The sequence below is a fragment of the Dermatophagoides pteronyssinus genome, unplaced genomic scaffold (genome assembly GCF_027571235.1).
Source record: "Dermatophagoides pteronyssinus isolate colony J.1.1.1.1 unplaced genomic scaffold, Derpt_VIB-CSIC_2022.12 sq0003, whole genome shotgun sequence".
NCBI classification, from domain to species: domain Eukaryota; kingdom Metazoa; phylum Arthropoda; class Arachnida; order Sarcoptiformes; family Pyroglyphidae; genus Dermatophagoides; species Dermatophagoides pteronyssinus.
In genome coordinates this window covers 2,508,027-2,530,000 of record NW_027461527.1, presented here as the reverse complement: position 1 = coordinate 2,530,000, position 21,974 = coordinate 2,508,027, and the positions used below count along the sequence as shown (strand labels likewise).

At 28.2% G+C, this 21,974-nt stretch overlaps 1 protein-coding gene across 2 annotated transcripts; it reads left to right on the top strand.

The window, feature by feature from the left end:
• The first annotated feature begins 1,493 nt into the window (after positions 1-1,493).
• SK (small conductance calcium-activated potassium channel) lies at positions 1,494-20,679 on the top strand. Of its 2 annotated transcripts, none has more exons than XM_075819380.1 (11): positions 1,494-1,841; positions 3,308-6,421; positions 14,655-14,750; positions 14,830-15,009; positions 15,075-15,322; positions 18,162-18,257; positions 18,415-18,454; positions 19,000-19,110; positions 19,171-19,298; positions 19,366-19,435; positions 19,600-20,679. In XM_075819380.1, exons 2-11 carry the CDS (start codon positions 3,476-3,478, stop codon positions 20,176-20,178), a joined length of 4,494 nt encoding a protein of 1,497 aa, XP_075675495.1. In that variant the 5' UTR covers positions 1,494-1,841; positions 3,308-3,475; the 3' UTR covers positions 20,179-20,679. The 2 variants fall into 2 exon arrangements, with proteins under 2 accessions (XP_075675495.1, XP_075675494.1); XM_075819379.1 differs by lacking the exon at positions 1,494-1,841 and adding an exon at positions 2,866-3,000.
• Positions 20,680-21,974: the final 1,295 nt, after the last annotated feature.

Here is a 21,974-nt window from a genome sequence, read left to right as displayed (position 1 = left end):
ATTTTGGCAATTGTATTTCACTGTTTTCTCTATTTGGTCATCGTATTTTTTTTGTTGTTGATTGACGATTGCAATGAATTTTTTGATTTTTTTTTCTCGCTCTGTTTTTTGCTATTCAATTTCATTATTTGTAATTCCAAATGATGAATTGTTATTGAAGAATGTAAAATGAAACCATAAACTCAAGTTGTTTACCCAAAAAATATAATCTAATCGAAATATTTGGTTTATGTTTATATTATCGATATGTTATTATTGTATTTCAGTTGTGTTGATTTGAAGCAGATTTTATGTTTTCTCTTGACATTCTCAAATCGTGATTCTCAATAATAATAATAAGAAGAAGAAAAATGATGTATAAGGAACATTTCTTGAAACAAGTTTAATTGAATTTTTTTTCTTTTTTTTTGTTATGATTTCCACCATATATACTTGACCGTTTTGAAAAATTAATTTCATTAGGAATCATAAACAGGCGAACAAAAAATCGTTATTCTTTTTCTTTCTTTTTTGTTGTTGTTGTTGGTTGTTTCTTATGTGAATGATGAATTATTTATGAAATCATTTTCAAATTTAATCTTAAGAAAATAAAAAAAAACGAATTCAATCAAAGAATTTCTGGTTTTGGTCAACAACAAAAAAAAATGGATCAACAAACAAACAAAACTCCGGTGCCCTCTGGCGATTGACATAGATATCTATTCTATCTAATCTAATCTAATTCGTTAACGTAATCAACAACAGAATTTGAAGAAAAAAAACATTATTTGCTAATCAAGTTTATTCATTCATTCATTCATTCAATTCTGTGGAAAGTCAACAAGGAAAAATGAATCTTGTATCTTGTCTATTTCGATTTTTTCTTTCATTTTAAAGATTCATGTTTCCCGGTTTTTTTTTGTTTAGTTTCCGTAAAGAAGAAAGATCAACTATGATATTTATATTGAACAACAACAAACCAAACACAACACTTATGAACGAAAAAAAAAACATATAGCACAAAACATCATTGGATGGGAATTTCTTTTCCATTCATTGAAACTTTCATATTATCAAAATAACGGAAAATGAAATAGAGAAAAAAAATCAAAAGATGTGGGTATGTTTACGGTGTATGATGATGATGATGATGATAATCATCATCATATTAATGATAATAATCATATACCGAGTTGCTCCAGAATTCACTATATGTGTACACTGTGCATATTTTTCATAGTATTTTTTTTTCCTTCCTCTATCATTTCGGTTTTCGTTAATATTTCTGATGATAGTAAAAATTGTTTTTTTTCTCTCTTGGTTCTTTCATTTGCTTCGTGATTCTATCTGCCGTGCAATGGTAATACAACCAACAAAAAAAAAAGAAAAAGATTCAATCATTGACACATGTGCATTAATATATTTTTTTTCGAAATGGTCGAATGAGAAGAGAAAAAAAACCTTCGTAAACGTTTTCATTTTTTCATTATATCATTTCTATTGTTAAAATATCTGGATTATATTTGAATGAAAATATACCGCATGTGTGTATGTGTCTGTGCATGTGTTTTTATCATGACGATCCTGGACGATGTGTGTGTGTGTAAAAGATGACATCAACATTGAATAAAAACCAAATATACCATGTGTGTGTGTATAACTAATATAATTTATTTCTATACTGTTTTGAAGTTTGTTATAATATCCGATAATAATTTATGGAACATCAACATCAATATTGAATCGCAAGAAAAAAAAACATGATGAGATAAAAATCCATAACGACTACAAATATCAGCATCAACCAAACCAAACCAAATATCTCGCATCCATTGAAAAGAAGTGGCAAAAATAAATACATGGTGAATTCAAAATGTCAATGTTGTTGTTGTTGTTGTTGTTGTTCTTGCTTCAAATACAATAGATGTTGTATTCTGTTATTCTGTTTAGATATACGGAAATATGAAAACTGGAAAGAAAAAACAAAGCAAAACAAAAAACTTGTTTTTTAAAGAATAGCCAAAAAAAAATGTAGAAGAATCAATATCTTTAAACATTCACTAAACATCATCATTCTCATTGACTATGCCCGCCAAAAAAAATGAATGAATGAATGAATAAATATAGAATATAACAAAAAACCTGTGCCATGTGTGTGTTTGTGTATTTTGAAACAGAAAATTTTTACAATGAATTAGTTTGAAAAACTCGTGTTTTTTTTAAATTTTTTTTCAGTTTTGTTTTATTTAGTTTTATTTAGTTTTGTTTTGTTATTTGAGAATCTATCCTCTTTGTTTTACTTTTTGTTCAAATATTTTTTATTTTCTCTAAATTTCCTTCTTACATTTTTTTGTTTCTCCTGTCTTCAATTTCATTTAATTTCATTAATTTAATTTGATTCTAAATCAAGATTCTTGTCAAAGTTTTTGTGTGTGTGTGTGTGCCGGAAAAATCATCATCAAATTATTGTTATTCTTGTCATAATTATGAACTGAATAAAAATGGAATCAAATTTTGAAAATACATTTGTTACACAATTGAATAATTTCTTCAATTGAATTCAACTGAAAAAAAATAGTGAGATAGAGAAAAGAAAAAAAAATATCATTAATTTAATTTAATCATTTTCGATTCTTAATGTGTTAATTTCATAATGTGCCTATCATCATTATCATCACAGCTGCTGTCATCATTATAATATAATGATAATCATCATCATCATAATATGAATTTATTAATAATAATTTCATTCAATCAAATGTGTGAATGTTATTCGTTTTAATTCAATTGAAAAGCCTTTATCTTTTGCTTTTGATAATCATTTTTTTAAAAAAAAAGTTTGATTTGATTTGTCACATTTTGTTTGGATTGATCAAATTAATTGTGATCAGCAAATTGATAAGAAACAAAAGAAAAAAATGTATTCAATTTGAATCTGCAACTTTATCAATCACTGGATTGAATTATTCATTTGTGGTCAAAAATTCAACATTGACAATTATAAAGAATCGATATTGTTTGGTATGAAAAAAATGTTTTAATATTGTAATACATTCATATAGACAATATTATAAAGAATTTTGTTTTAAATGATAATAAAACCATTAAAAAATATCATAATGAAAAAATTATTCTATAATTTATAAATGAATGAATTAATAATGCATGTTTGAATGAATTCATGATTATAATGATGATTATAATGATTTAAGAGTAAAATGATTCACCCAAAAAAAACACAAATTGAAAATTATAGAAAGATTATCGAAAAATAAGATTTTTATTTTCTTCTTCTTTTTTTTTGTCATATTTTATCTGTCTAATGCAGGTGACGATGATGAAATGGCTGACAGAATATTCGGTCAATAATGGTAATTTATCGTTCTAAACAACAACAATGAATAATAGAATCTAATCACAATTGGTCATAACAATCAACATTGTTGATAGTTGTTACAACAAACTGGGAAAATGTAAATCATAATTTTCTGTTACGATGGTAACGATAATAATAGCAAATATTATTTTTTCAAAAAAAAAGAAGAAAAATGTGAAAAGAATCGAAACAACAAAACAACAACCATATATAGAATATATAATAGAATTAAAAAAAAATGATGAAAGATGTCGATTTAATCGATCAATGAGAATGTCGTCCTCATCAAAAACTAAAACAACAACGACAACAACAAAAACTAATGAAAAGTTTACGATTGCTGCAACCACAACAACAACAACAACATCATCATCATCAGCAGCAGTTACGACGACAACGGTGTCATCGTCATCATCATTATCATCAGAAATAGCAACAATAACCGCAACAACAACAACAACAACAACAAATACTATAATAAACGCAACTATAACAGACGCAATGACAACAACAACAACAATAAAAACATTGACAAAATCCAATAATAATAATAATAATGATAAATGTGTTGGTGGAGCTAATAAAGTAGGCGGTGGTAATGATGATGATGATGATAATGATAATGATGGTGTTGAAGATAATGGCGACAAGAATAATGATAATAAAAAAATGAAAAAAATTGAAAAAAATTATCGTGGTTATGGTGATGACCAATCAAAATTAATCAGTAGTACGCCATTATTGAAAAATTTGTTTATATCAACAACAACAACAACAGCAACAACATCGAATTCGGTAATCGTACCGCCTACAATTGTACCACCAAAAACATTAATAGCAAATATTATGACAACGACCAGTAATAATCAGATTTTCAGTTCGAATAATAATAATAATATAACTGTGACAACTGCAGAAGTTGCAGCTGTTGCTGCTTCTACTGATTATTTTCCCGATGATGATGATGATGTTGATAGTAATATTGAAAATAAAGATGGTGGTGGTGTTGGAACAACAGCAAAATCAGCACCACCAATACCACAAGCACCATGTTTTATATTTGATTATGATCCACCTAGTTCACCATCATTACCATCATCATCATTGTTAGAATTACATGATTATCATCATTCTCATCATCATCATCATCATCAACAACAACATCTGCAACAACAAAGTTCAATCGATTTATTTTGTTCAAAAGAATTGATAGATCAACATAATAATAATAATAATAAAAATCAAGAAACAGACAATCACTATCATAATCGTCATCAACAACGAGAATATTCATTAGAAAATAGTGTGGTTATTGTAACAAATGATGAAATCAATCAACAAAAAAATGATGAATTCAATTCGATCATGTATCATCATCAACAACAACAACAAAAACAGCAACAACATCATCCTCATTATTATCATCATCAACCACATCCACATCCACATAAACAAACAACATCATCATCATTATTAACAAGACAATCAAATTTTGGCACAAATAAAAAAAATATTCTTTTAACACATAGTTATAATGCTATTAATCAGCCAACAACATCATCATCATCAACTTTGATATTTGAACGAATGCATTCGGAACCGGAACGTACAGTTGTACCATCGATCGAATTGATATCACCACCACCATCATTGTCAACGACAAATGCTATTGATTCTGTTTCTAAAATTGATGGAAATTCAATTGAATGTTCATCACCGCCTTTGTCATCGTTATCCGCTGTCCAAGAACAACAACAACAACAGCTAACAACAGAACAATCATCATTGATCGAATTACAGCCATTGAATAATCATCCAAATCATCGTTCTTGTCCAGATATTCTTCCTGATCGTATATCATTGATGATGATGGCAACCACAAATTTGAATTCAAGTTTAAATAGCAATAACTCAAGTTTGATTCGTCGTGATTCAAGTATTACAAGTAGTAACCGTGGTTCATTCTCCCGAACAAATACATTGATTTCAACGTCGACGGTCGGAGGACATCGATGTTCGATAAGTGGTGGTCCTACTTCTTCGGGTATGAATAGTGGTGGTTCTGGTACAGTAGTAGGATCTGGTTCGGGTACTGTTAATTATGTTGGTAACGTTACTAGCGGCGGTAGCGGATACGTCTGTCGGGTCAGCCCTCGTGTCAAGCGCCATCTCTGGCCATCGCATGCGCGTTCATTGTTGAGTTCCCGTTTGGAACATAGTTTCCTCACACGTACAGTATCTCGGGAGTCGATGCGATTATCCACGCACGCTCTCAATGTTAATCCAAATAACAACAACAACAACAACAACAACAGTAATAACAATAACAATAATAATAACAATAGTAGTAGTTGTAACGAGATACAACCTATGATGGCTTCGAATTGTCACTCGGGTACATCGTCTAACTACCTGAGCTCGTGTCCTCTGTCATCACAAGGCCCATATGCTTTAAGTTCGCATCTAGTGTACAGTCCAACAACGACATTATTTCGATCACAGAATTGTGCGCCAAACTGTTTATATCATCATCATCATCATTATCATCATCATCAACCACAAAATCATCCATTTCATCATAATCATAGTATTACAAGTCAATATTCAGGCCATCATCGTACATCCGTACTGGATAATGAAATTGCTGAAATTGCAGCTGATTCATTACGAATCAATGGTGCACTTCGTCAATTTCGTCAGTTAAGAAATGCATCAACATTATCAATGCCAGCTGAAGATAAGGGCGCATATATCGCCACAAATTCATTAGATGTTACAGCCGATGCTAGTACACCTCTAATGAATGCAACCACTGATCATCGATCACCACAACCATTCAATTCACAACGTTCATTTGCCTCTAATTCATTAGATAGTGACAAGAAAAAATCCACAACAAATAAAAGTGGCTTCCATAAGCCCAATGTGGGCTATCGTTTAGGTCGCCGTAAGGCCCTATTCGAAAAACGTAAACGAATCAGTGATTATTCACTATTAATGGCCTTATTGGGTATATTATTAATGGTTTTTGAAAATGAATTATCATTACCACACATCTATGAAAAGGTTTGTATTATAAATTTAAATTATTTTTCAATCAATGAATTCAAATATTCAAATATTCAACCGTCATTGATTGATTTTTTTTTCTTTCTTTGATGATATTCTCTTTCCTAACATTCATTCACATTAATATTCATATAATTCCATTCATTTTGTCAACAAAAAAAAATTATATCATTTTGACTATTTTCAACCGTTATGTTTTGTTCATTTATTAGAGAAATGAAAGATGAAGAAAAAAAAATGGTGTGAATTTTTCTACATAACATGTATAGAATTGTGAATAGTGTTTATTATCAGATTGTAATCCATTTTGATTACTATGCCGACGAAATGTGCTAAATATTCTTTATTTGTAATCAAAAAAAAAAAAAAAATACCTGTACTTTGTTGTTGTTTCCAAATTGAAACAAGAATATTGAAAAAAAACAACAACAACAACAACCCGAATATATTTTCGATTTCGATTCTAATCAAAGATCAGTAGTTCGATTCAAGATAGAGAGTGAGAGAAAAAAGCTAATTCAGTTATGTTTAATTAAATTTTTTATTATTATAATACCTATTCTTTAAATTCATTCATGTGAAAGATTCGAACGATGGATAAGTAATCTGAATTTGAATTTTGAATTTGAATTTAATAAACAAAAACCCCTATTCCATAAAATTATAGGGGGGAAAAAATAAATAAAAATAAAAATAACAAAATTCAAAGATTATTATAAATGAAAAAACAAATTTCAAAAAATGATCAAAATTATTAGAGTTACAAAAATATGTACAATCATCGGAATTTATCAAATTATAAAAATTAAATCTCTCATATGCAAAACGATTACAATTGTTAATTAGGTGCAGTGATGATTGAACTTGACAAGAACAAAAATTGCAAACGGAAGAATTTGAAATACGGAAACGCGAAAGATATTGATTAAATTTTCCATGATTCGTTAAAAATTGAGTAATGATAAAACCTGGTATCAAACAAGAATCCAATCGATGTTGAATAGTAGGAAAAAATTTCTTAGTACACGAGCCATTAGTTGTTGTAGTCCAATTCTGTTGCCAATTGTTAATCATTAAGGATTTTAAATTACGATGCGCGAAAGACAGAGGAAGAAGATCGAAAGAAACATCCATCAAAAGAGTAGCTTGCTTGGCGTAAAAATCAGCTAAATCATTACCGAAGCAACCATTATGAGCCTTTATCCACTTTATGCAAATGCGACCGGTATAATCAGCAACCATCTTAAAAATAAGTTGTACCAAAAAATTAGTAGAATGAAAGTTACAGATAGATTGGATAGCAGACTTGGAATCGGAAAGAATAACTGCATCCGAGACGCCATTCTCGATGACCCAGGATATAGCATTGCAAATTCCGAAAAGTTCAGCTTGATACACTGAACAATTACTATTTAAACGATAGGTCAATACCAAAAGAGGAGAACGTTTTTCATCATTAGCAAAAATAACGACCGCGGAACCAACTTCATCATTAATTTTCGATCCATCTGTATATATGGTATAACCAGAACTATTACGATCATTATCAAAGACGTCGGATCCACAAAAATCAAATAAGATATTAAATTTAGCAGGATGAACTGTAACAGAATAATCAACCGGCAACTGATAAATATGTTCTGAAGAAAGACCATGTTTGATAGCAAAAATTTTAGTAAAATAAAGAATCTTCAGATCAATAGGTGGAATATTAGCAATGACTAAAGCAGCTTCCAAAGAAACAGTGCGGTAAGCTCGAATCATACTAATAGCAAAACAACGTTGCAAACTTAAAAGACTACAACATTTGGTTGAACAATTCAAAATATCCGACCAAACCGGACAAGCATATAAAATAATAGGTTCTATTGCTTGAAGATAAATAGTGCGTAGTACATCAAAACTCAAACCCCAATTTGATCCATGTTTCCATCTTATCAGGTTATAAATTTTCATGGCTTTCGATTTAATATAAGAAATATGATCATTCCAAGTTAATTTGGAGTCAATCAGAACGCCAAGAATTTTGATACAACGTACTATATTAATCATGTGTCCATTCAAGAAAAGATCCGGAAGAACGAAATTACGTCGTTTTGTTACCATCATAGCTTGTGTTTTCATAGGATTAAAAACAAGACCATTATTCAAACCCCATTGTTCAATAATCTGTAAAGCATTGTTAGTTAAAAACGCACAATTTTCAATGCTCCTATGCTCACAAAACAAAATGGTATCATCTGCATAAGCCTGTAAAAAGCAATTGGAAGGTAGTGGTAATTTGAGCAAATCATCGAGCAAAACATTCCATAATAAAGGGGAAATCTTCCCTCCTTGTGGACAACCACCAGTAACTCGTTTTGATACCATAACATTCAATAATGGCAATTCCACAATACGATCTTTGAAATAATCAACAATTACAGCATAAATATTAGGCGGAATTTCGAAATTTCGTAATCTTTGCAAAATGATATCATATCTGGCACTATCAAAGGCTCCTTTAATATCCAAAGAAACCATAAATGCAAAAGATTTGTTGTCGAAAACACGCTTCATTTTATCGACAAGCGAAAACAAAGCCAATTCTGTTGATTTTTGGGGTAGAAATCCGAATTGTACATACGATAATTTAGAATTAGAAAGCAGAAAATGTTGTAATCGGCGTGCAATGATCCCCTCAAAAATTTTGCCCAAAACGGGAAGTAAAGAAATTGGTCTATAACTATTTCCAATATTTTTCGGGATCAGTTTCACTATAGATTTTTTCCAACATTTGGGAAAATTAGCAAAAAATAAACATTTGTTGAACAATGACTTTAAAAATGAAGGGAAAAGTGAATGAATCGATTTGATAATGTTGGCGGAAATCGCATCATAACCAGGACTTTTAGCGTCATTTTCCACCTTGATTGCATAATCGACTTCTTTATCAGTGATCAATAAATCATTTTCAGTTAAACAGGAAGAACAATACCATGCATGGATAGGATCATCAAGATCGTGTGAAAGATTCGGAAAAAATTTATCCAAAAGATAATTAGCAGTATCAATAGGAAGAATGGTACACGTATCATCATCTTTTTTAATAGTTGTTAGTGTTTGATTAGTCATTGAAGGGTTTTTCCAGAAACGATAAGCACTTTTCCAAATATTATTACGATCAAGCGAGGAGAAGAACTCCTTACAAGCATTAATTTTCGATAAATACAATGATTCCTTAAAATCTTTAACACATGTTAAATAACGGTCACGCCATAAAATTCTATTCGTAGTATTACGTTGCCGCTGAAATCTACGTCTTAGACACTTAAGCAAGGACAATTTAGCAATCAGCTCCGACGACAATTTCTTTTTGGTTAAATTTTGCTTCAAAATAGGTAAACAATCATTACAAATCTGCATCAAAGAAAGCATAAAATTATTCACAAACAAATCAATTTGATCATATGACATTATATTGTTTACGGAATCTGCAAAAACAGAGAGATTAGAGGCAGCGTGACGAAAATTGGACCAATCAATATTTTTGTATAAAATTTTCGTGTTAAAGATTTTGAATTAAACGACAAAGATGAATTATAACAAAAAGAAAATAAACGATGATCAGAACCAGAAACCACATCTTCTATTTTCCAGTCAGAAACTAATGATAATGCATTTTGATTTACAAAAGTAATATCTATTGCACTCTGATGTCTGTCATTATCAAATGTCACCGAGCCATCATTCAATAAAATCATATTTTGACCAAGGATCAAATCCATCACCATCGTACCACGTTCATCATTAACTTCACTGCCCCAAACTGTATGATGAGCATTTACATCTCCCGTAATTATAACTGGATAAGACGAAAAGACGTGATCAAATTATCAATATGTGCCAGATCCTGTTCCAAACAAGACAAACCATCATTACGAGAAAAGTAGACCGAACAAAGAATAAAAGGTTTAAAACAATTAACAATAGCACAAGCACAAGTTGATGTCGTGAATTGATCAATTTTAAATAAATCAAAGGTTGACACAATAGCACTTCTCGGATTCGTCACATGATGAACCTTATTAAAACAAGGAAAACCATTCAACGAATCCGAGAAGTGTGGTTCTTGTATACAGAAGACAGAAGAATGTAAATATTCAGCATTAGTAGTAAAGACTGTCGTTGATTTAAGACTATGTTGAAGATTTTGATTCAGAATTTTTATCTTTTCTTGATCAATAGCCATAATCAATACTATTATTAATGCGCTCAAGCGCCAGTTTGTAATGGGGACAGTCTTTACTAAAAACCGAATGGCCTGTATCAACGTTAGCATTAGATCTTCTAGGACGATGCTGGTTAGACCACATACAATTTATGCAAGACGATATTTGGTCAGTAACAGAACAATCTTTTGATTCATGATTTTGATTGCATTTGAAACAAACTGGAGCATTAGTACAATTGACTGTTTTGTGACCAAATCGTAAACATTTAAGACACTGACGTACAGTTACATTATTCATAACAGGACAACACTTGTATCCGATGAAAAGCTTGCCAAGACCAACACAGACTTGCCAAACAAGAGGAGAAGCATCAAGTAATACCATTTTTGTGCCAACTTTGTCATCATTTGAGAAAGCAAATTTTAAAAATTGTTCCTTTTGATTTAAACAGCTTTTAACTTGATCATTTTGAGAGGAAATAAGTTCAACAATTTCAGCGTCCAGAACATCTTTTTCGACGCCCAGAATCTTCAATTGTGGATTACGTTTATTAGGAATTTTGGCTTTTATACCACATTTAGCCTTAGCAATTTCTTCTTGAATTTTTAAGCAATCGGATTTTGTATCACATTTTATTAAGACTTTTTTATTTCGGATCGGTATTTGTTTATTAATTTTTACTCCACATTCAGCAATTTTTTTACTTGAGATCGCACCTTTAAAACAGCTGATCGTTTGATTAGAATCAATAATTGAGGCATTACCTTCTTCGGGTTCCACAATACATACAAATTCGGTTTTTTTACCATTATTATTATCAGTAACATTGCGTACAACTTGTGCATAACTTTTGTTATTCAAGTCCGAAACAGATTTTTCAAGATAATCAACTGTTGCTTTAGCCGATGAAACCAAAGATTCGATGAAAACAGCACAATTCGCCAAATCAGCTTTATAAGGATTAATACCTGTATTACCATGCATTTTTGATAAATCATCTAGGTACTTAACCCATTTTACGGCACAATCACAATTCTTAAGAAAATTCGAAGAAAAATTGGTTGTCATTGTTCTTGACAAAAATAGACACCAAAATATGAACAAGAACAATAGCAACCACCAAGAATCAGAAAATGATGAATACGATAAAGAATGATACCAATTAATAAGGTATAATTAACGAAAATTGCAAATTAAGAAAACAATCAAAAAATAAACACGTGTGTTCACAACAGTGCAAATTTTATCATTATATGGATAAGTAATCATCAAAAGTTTCAATGAAATTTATTTATCTCCCTTCAGGAAATAGTACTATAGGAAAAAGAATTCCAGGGAAAATTCTCGAAATAAAAAAAAACGTCATCTATAATGTATCATTTGATAACATTGTTTTTTTTACTGTTTGACAAGTTTTTCATTTTCACTTGTTTTTTACAGATTAGAATTGAAAATTTTCAATTCTCTTTTTTCTTTTCTTCACTCGGGTTCAGATGGTTAAATTTCTGGTGAATTTTTTTTTTTTTTGCTTTTTGATATTTATGTTAGTGTAACCATAGAGACCTGACAGGAAAATTTACAATCGCCATCATGATATACACGAACAAAAAAAAACATATGTCACACAAGTGTTTACTATAGAGAACCTCTATTTTTATAATACAACAACAACAACAACAACAAAAATCAAGTTTCTTTTATTAATGTCCTATCATTTTGGTACAAATTTGTAAATATGATTTTAATTAATATTAATAGAATACTGAGCTTGAATCATTATGTGAGCACAATGGCAAAACAGTAGCAAAAAAAGAAAAAGTTTTTCAAATCAGAAAAAAAAGATCATTTTCCACTTTGATGAATTTGTCTGGGAAGAAAAAAAAAGAAAAGAATTTAAAAATTTACCGTTACCGAAATGAACAACAAACAAACAAAAAAAACGATCATATCGTCTACCTGTAAAATAAACATTTTCTCTCGAACAACAACGATGAAATTGTTCTTCAGTTGTTGTTATTATCGATTTTGGCAATCATTAACATTTGTAATGGAAATATACTTTTTTTCCACTTTTCTGTTTCTGAATCTATTATATTGATGTCGTGTTACATTCATTCATTTTATATTGTCAACAATCATTTTGTTGTTGTTTTTTTTCCACTGTTTGGTTCGTTGAACATTTTGTCTTGGTTAATATTCTTGGGCTGTCAAATTTTTTTTCTACTACTAAATGTCCAGAATCGCCCTGTTTTCCATTTTCTGTTCTGTGAATCTTCTATTTTGTCTCTGAATCCTGAATGACTGGATGTTATCAAATGTAAATGATGATGAAGTAAAGGGATAAAGAAATAAGGAAAATGAATTGTTTTTTTTCTTCTGTTGTATATGTCAAAAAAATGACTGAATTAAAGAAGTGAGAATAAGAATAATGATTATGATGATGATGATGATGATGATGATCCTTACTAATGATAAATGTTTTCAATTAATTCATTCATTTATTCATACATTCATTCATTCATTCATTATATAAATAACATTGAAATTAGTTTTACTGTAGTATAATATGAATGATGCTCTTCAAAAATAAAAATAATGTTCGTATATATTTTTGAATTGAAAATTGCTTTGTAAACAAACACAGACACAAACACCCAACAAATAATTGTTACCATTATAACAAACATTCCAAAAAAAACAACCATATATCATTTGGTATACTCAAGAACCAAAAAAAATACGACATATCTCTTAATGGATTATTAGAATTAGTAGCAACCAAAGAATTTTTTTTTGTGTTTTGCAAAAAAAAGAGCCATTTAAAACAAACAATAATTTAAAATGCAAAAAAAGACGAATAATTTCATGCAATTTAAAAAAAAAGAAGAAATTTTTTTGCTTTCGAACAAAAAAAAACAAACAAACAATTCTTGCCAAAATTCTTCAAGCAACATTGATTTATTCAAAGTATTGAAAACAATAGGAAACTAATGAAGATATTTTCTCTTTTTCTCTCTTTCGGATTTGAAGTGTTTGATACATTTGTTTTGCATACCAAATTTGTGATTTTTTTCTATTTCTGTTTTTTCCCAACACTCAATTTTGCAGAACAGAAAAAAACGAATCAATGGACAGTTGATGAAACTTTTGATTCAAAAAAGAAATGCTATTTCCAAATGAATCATTGAATGAATAATTTCTGTGTAAGGCTTTGTTATCTTTTTTTTTGCAAATCATAGAATTTTATCTATTTTCTGCTAATGTTTGCAAAAAAAAGAACGAAACAAAAGCTTAAATTTTTCAAAATCAAATGAATTCCAATACTGAACAATAATAATGATGAATCCCTTCAGATGATTGAAAATTTTTGAGTGAAAATAGTGGAAACAAAAAAAAAATCAATTTCGATCATTATCACAAATATATTGTGTGTCGGGTTTCATTTGCAACAAATTGATTACTGCTCAGCATCAGTCGGTTTTTCTTTCATGATCATTGATTGTTTGTGTTTTCTACATTCATTTTATTCATAATGTTTTTGAATTATCGCTTTTTCTTCTTTTCATTCAGCAAGAGAATCCTTATTATTATTCTCGGGCTTTTATCAAGAATTTCATTTGAATGTCCATTTTTACTTTTAATTAAAAATTATAATTTTTTTTTCTTCCAATTATCAACAACAATAAACCAAAAAAAAACAAAAATAAATTATATTCATTAGTCATTAATTTATTGGCTATCCCCAAAAGTATTTTCAAATCATATTCATTAATTAAATTCCAAGAATAATGAATATTTAAATTAATTAAATTTGCATAACTATCTTTGTAAATGAATGAATGAATGTTATCCTCTAATGATTAGGCCATAATTAATGTTACTGTCATGAAAGAATAACGATTTTTTCATTATAATTCTAATTTGAGTTTTTTTTCAAAATTCTTTTTTATTTTATTTTCTGTTTTTATTATCATTATTGGTGCTTGAAAAAAAATAAAAATTTAAATTCATTCAAGGATTCCGTCTACTCATATGCAGTAAAGACGTTAATAACTGTTTCTACATTAATATTATTAGGATTAATTCTTGCCTATCATTCATTAGAAGTACAGGTATGTTTTTTTCATAAAATTCACTAATTAGACAACAACAACAACATTTAAATTCAAAAAAAACTCTTCTTTTTTCTAGCTATTCATGATTGATAATTGTCTGGAAGATTGGCGAATTGCAATGACATCACAACGTATTGCATTAATATGTTTAGAATTATTCATTTGTTCTGTACATCCAATACCGGGTAAATATGAATTCGATTGGACGACAAAACTTGTCAATCATGGTGGACGTTTTGAAACCAGATCGGTTACGGTAAGTGTAGCAACAACAAACAAGAAATAATTTTTATTATATTCTTTTAACTAATAATAATCAAGGTGCCTGTCGATGTCATATTATCATTGCCTATGTTTTTACGCCTTTATCTCATATGTCGTGTTATGTTATTACATAGCAAATTATTCACGGATGCCTCATCACGTAGTATTGGTGCATTAAATCGTATCAATTTTAATACACGTTTTGTATTGAAAACATTGATGACAATTTGTCCAGGTACATGTTTAATGGTTGTATTAGTATCATTATGGATTATTGGATCATGGACAATGCGTTTATGTGAACGGTATGTGTTGTTCTTTTGTAATCATTCTTTTCTTTTCAAAATAAATTAAAATAATTACCATTTGAAAGTCTACTGTCGATCATCGTTTCCCATTCAAATTGATCAATTTTATAGAAAATTTTTATCATTGCTTGGTTGATTGACAATGACATAACTGTTATTACATTGATTGTATATCAAAATAGATACCTTCCAAATGAAAATCTTGATAAAATAAAATTTAAATTCTTTCAAAAAATGAAATGAAGCAAAAGAATAAAAAAAAAATCATATCAAGCAAATTATTAAAAAAAATGAAAAGAATAAAAGTAGAAGTAGAAAAAGAGACATAGTTGAACAAAAAAATTTCTATATATACGATTATGGTTTTTCTTCGGAAAAAAATTCGTTTTAAAAAAATTCACTTTTTAGTTATTATTATTATTATCAAAATTATATGTTCAAAAAAAAAAAAATAAAAAACTCATAATCTAAATGTCAAGAATTTCCAGGAACGGCTGCTACACTTTCATTTTTTTTTACCTGTAAACCGACAATTTTCTTCCCTTGAGAAACCAGGTTGATGATGATAATCCAAACAACAAAAAAAATTTTATTTCATAATGTGTGACATTTTTTTTTTTTTGTTATAAAAATATCTTTTCCACTTTTTTCTTGATTCTGGATCATTATTATTATTATTATTATTATTACAGGTTATTTGGCCTTACAGAACACTAGAAATGGAAAAAAATTTTATAATAATAAAAAAAACAAAAATATAATCAATTTTAATGAGAATGATGATTCATTGAAACGATTATTTTTTTTCTCAGTGACAGTTATTTCGAAATATGTGAAAAAAAACAACAATAATCAGGATGATTCAATTCAATTTATTACAATAATAATTTGTTCAAATCCAATCAGTCTGACCATTCTTTTTATTTTTTGGTCTGAGTGTTACATTTTTGTCATTGTTTTGTCACATGTTTGCGTGTGTGTGTGTGTGTGTGTGTGTCAATTGTCATATAATAAATAAATGAAAATAAAGTCAATGTAATTTTACGAAAACCGAAAGAATTATAATTTCGGTAATCGTTTTTACTTTTCTTGCATTGAAATTTATTAATATTTTATTTTCGTAATCTGGTATTTTTAATAATAACTTTTCATTAAATAACAGTCTTTGTTGTCTATAGTATTTCATTCATTTTACATTAAGATTTGTAAATTTTATTTGTTCTTTGTGATTAAAAATAATAAATCTTTCATAAAAATAACAATCACAAATGATATGTTTGTTTAATGATCATTGATTTGTAATCGAACATTTGTGGATCAAAAAAAAAATCATATAATTTATGCTACTGTTTTCGATGATGATGATGATGATTGTGATTCTTATGGTTGGATCATTTACATTTCTATTCAAGATTCATCCGAATGATCATTATCTTAATGACGTTATTGTTAAGTATTCATTCTATGATCATTTTCATTTATCCAAAAAAAAAGAAAATGTATAGAATTTTTCACATTTTTATGGTTAGAATTATAAATAATAAATCTATGGATATCATTTTCATTCTAGATTATAATTATCATTATTTTTTTCGAGACAAATAAAAAGACAATATTTGTTCAACCATCGTCATCGAATGAAATAATGATAATGATTATATTTCATTACATTGAAGAAAAAAAAATATGAAATCAAAAACTTTTTGTCCATCCTATTTTTTTTGTTTTTTTTTTTTTGTCTGAATGTCTCTTACCAAACATCAATCAGCCATAAGAATGTCAATGTTATGTGAATCAAAGTTTTCAAAAAAAAATATTCTTAATTCTTTCATTTATCCGATTAAAAAAAAATAAAGTAGTTGATGAGATATAGATGTTTCCATTGAAATTTCAAACAAAAAACTTTTGTTCTGACATATGGCCAATTTTGAAATGAATTTGGGATTTTGTTGTTGCTTCAGTTTTCCATGTTAATTTAATTAATATATTATTTCAACTGATTAGATTATATAATGATCTTTTCATTAGTCAGACAAAGAAAAAAATCTTTTAATAGCTTTTCGTTTGTCTTTTTGAAAAAAAAGATCGGATTCTTTTTTTTTCTTCTTCTTTTATCTTCTGTTAGTGATGACCATTACACTTACCAAAACATACATTGGCGTCATCCGAAATGATATCTGGTCGAATAAATAAATGAATGAACAAAAAAAAACGAAACTTTCTTTTTAATAGTCATCCTTGATGACGCCTTTTTTTGACGCTAGGAAACAATATTATTAATGATAAAATGATCACATTCACATCTTGGCCTGGTTTGTTTTTTTGTTGTTGTTTCGATTATAACGATCATTGAAATTGAATAATGTTTAGATCAAACACACACACACAAACAAAATATTAATCAATCTAATTTCAATCTGAATTCAACATTCACCCGAATAAATAACATTAAAATGAAAAAATAAAATGACAATGATAAATGCTTTTTAGATATTTATGGTCCTTGTCCTTGTTAGCAGTTGTCAGCATGTATTATCTATTGGGTCCATTGACTTTTTTTTTATCATACTAAATCATTCAATCAAGATTTTTTAATCTTTTGTTTCATTGATTTTTTTTTGTTTCGTTTTGCTTTGTTTTGTTTGTCATTTCCAAAATAAAACATTGATTTTATTTTGTATACGATAATGAAGATGATGATGATAACAATACCGATGGACTGAAACTTTTGTTTTATCCAACCAACACAAAAGAAAATTGTTTCAGTTAAAATAGTTTTTGTTAAATAATGATTTTTTTCTTTGTAATTCATTTCTCTTCCCAATAAATAATATAGACATCATGATGAAGAACATGCCAATCTATTGAATACAATGTGGCTTACTGCAATCACATTTCTTTCTATTGGTTATGGTGATATTGTGCCTAATACGTAAGTTTTATTTTTATTTTTTTAATGATATCAAAATTTTCAATTTCATCCTATTTACATATTCTGATTATCAATTTAATCTTTATTTCTTTTTCTTTTTCTATTGATGCGAAAATAAAATCCATATCAAACAACAATAATGATGATAATTCTCTAGATACTGTGGCCGTGGAATTGCCGTCTTTTCCGGTTTAATGGTATGTTGTATAGTTGATCAAATGATTGTAACTGCAAACTAAAAAAAAAACAAACTTCAATCCATAAACATATATACATTTAGAATAGAAATAAAATTTTCAAAAAAGTAAACAGAAAAATTATGATAAAAAAAATGAAGAAAAATATATAAATCCATTTCCCTAATGACTATTTGAAAATAATAATGATTTTTCGTTGTCGATATGTATATTATATGTATTCTGTTCTGTTTCTTATTAATATTATCATCATATTGTAACTTAATTAATTGGAATTATTAGGCCAATTTTTTTTTATTTGCTTTTATCTTTTTTTTTGTCCGAAGCAAGAAAATCGAAATTTTCATTATAATGCATGCATATGCATATGATGAAAACAACATACATAATCACTTTAGTATTGATTTTCCATTTTATTTTATTTTCTGTTTTTTTTCCAAAATCTTGTGATGATTCTCATAATTTATTTTCGATTATTCTGTATTATTATCATTATTATTTTGATTCTAATAATGTTTATTGCAAAAAAAATAATAATAATAAAGGGTGCCGGTTGTACTGCATTAGTTGTGGCTGTTATTGCAAGAAAATTAGAATTAACTCGAGCCGAAAAACATGTACACAATTTTATGATGGATACACAGCTAACAAAAAGGGTATGTTTATATCTCTTATTTTGTGCGTATGTTTTTTTATTGTTGTTGTTCCAAATTTAGCTAAAAAATGCAGCAGCAAATGTTTTACGTGAAACATGGTTAATCTATAAGAATACAAAATTAACAAAAAAAGTTAACACATCTAGAGTTCGGACACATCAACGAAAATTTTTACTTGCCATTTACAGGTAATAATGTTTGTTAAATGTTTGAAATTTTGTTGAAATTTAATTTAAATTTCTATTTATTTTATAGTTTACGAAAAGTAAAAATGGATCAAAGAAAATTAATGGACAATGCCAATACAATCACCGACATGGCCAAGGTAATAATTGATATTAATAATTTTTGACAATTGCAATAAAAAAATAAATAGTTTTTTATATTTGTCAAATTCAATGTATTCATCAGTGTCTTTATAAAGTGTTATAAAATAAAAATAAAAATACAATCTTATTTTTTATTTATTTTTATTTTTATTTATTTTAGTTACAAAATAATGTTTATGAAATCGTATCGGATATTAATGCTAGACAAACATTAATTGATGCAAAAGTTCTTACACTTGAAGAACGTTTATTAATTATTTATGAACAAATTGAACAATTACCTGAAATGATCAAAAAAACACTACTATCAAATCCACATCAACGTAGTTCACTGCCAACATTAGTCGAAAATTTAACGATTAATGGCCAGAATATTAATGTTCCAAATAATAATGCTAGTAATAGTTTTGATGATAGTCAATCTCAACAACTTCCACCACCATCATCATCATCATTACAGCCACCACCACCACCACAAACATCATCATCATCCCCATCACATCAACTAACACAATCACATTTAACTAAACATACATTTTTACATCCAAATGATGCTGCATGGCTATCATCAAGACCATCTTGGTCAACATCAAATATAAGTCCATCAAATCCAAATTATTCTTCCGGTATTGGCAGTAGTGGTGTACAGCAAACAATTCAAACTGCAAGTAGTAGTAGTAGCAATACTAAACATTATCTTACACCAAATGTATTACGGACAACATCATTCGATACCTGATAACAAATCAATCGATAATACAAAAAAAATAGGAAATTTTAATTTTTTTTTTAACAAACAGAAAAACAAAAACTAATTGTCCATATTTCAAATTTTGTTTTTCAAAATTCTCTTATCAAATCACTTATAAACATTACACAAACACAATTCGTTGTTGTTGAAAACACATAAACAAAATACCAATTTTTTTTTCAATGGTGATATTTCAATAAATAATTTGTTGCCTAATATATTCTATATATATCTATCAATTATTTTTGAAAGAAAATAATTGTTTTATACACAAACATTATATTCTCACAATAAACTCACATACACACACGTTAACTAAAACTTGAAAAACGCCCAACACCGAATACATACCTGAAACACACACACAGAATTTTTCTTCATGGTGTGTAAAACAAAATTCAAAAAATGTACATTTATAAAAATTCCACCATCATTCTCATCGTCATCATCGATATCAATGAAATAAAAACCATTTTTTTATTATTTAAATTCTCTTGATTATCATTCGATGGACAGTACCATGATTTGTAAATTATGAAAATGTAATCACACATTTAGTTGATTACAATTAATGATGACTACGTGATATAAATCCATATATATTTTTTCTCCTTCTCCTATCATCATCATCATCATCATCATCATCATCATCATCATCATCATCATCATCATAGTCATCTTCATTTTCATTCATCATTTTTTTCTATAGTTTTATTTTCAATCCTGTTAAATTCATAATAATAATTGCAAAGTTTTGTTATTCTTTTTCATTTAGCCGATATAAAGATATACACACACAGGAAACACATTCTGTAACGAATGTACTTTGTGAAACAAATGAATTTCAATTCCAAATAAATTAAAATCACTGATGGAATCCAGAATATTTCTATACACACACACACACCAAACACATTCACAAATCAATCAATCAATTTTTTTTCTTTCGTTCAATCATAATGAACATTTATTATTTTGACCAATGGTGACCACACCATATGTTACCAATTTCAATTTGAACCTTTAGAAATATTGTTAAATAATTTATTTTGAAGAAAAAACTGAAATATAAAATTCAATCATTTTTGATTAGTATCATAATATTTTCAGGAAATATACCTCATAATCATTACACCCACAAACATACACATCACTTACACCCACACACATACACTTAAGCGACCAATATCGAATAATTTTAATTTTCGATTTTTTTTCACATAATTCAATTCATTAACAAATGTTGTTGAATTTCTATCTTTTTTTCTGTTGTTAAACATGATTCATTTTGTCTTTCTGTATATTTTATTTAAGAAATAATAAAAATTACCAAAAAGAAAATCAAAAAAGAAATATTTTGTTCCAACATGGACAGATGGCAGTGTTGGTTGGTGTGTTTGATCAGAATAAATTCTGCACAACAAAAAAATAAAAATGATTGATATAAAAGTGGTGTTAATGGTATATGATGTGTTATCATCATCATTAATCTATTGCTAGGCGCGATCAATGTGTGATATTTGTGATCACCGATATACACACACACATATTGTGACCAATTATAAGATGAACGATAATTTGTTGTTGTTGTTGCTGCAAAAATGATAGATTACAAAATAAAATTACATTCGAATTCATAATAATTCGTTTGACCTTCAATCGATGACGTCTGATCATTGGATACTGGAGGTATTGAGAATTGAGAAAAGAAAAAGAGAGATTAAAATGAATGTGTTTAGTTATTGATAAGGTTCAAAACGATTCACATATTTTTCATCTTTTTT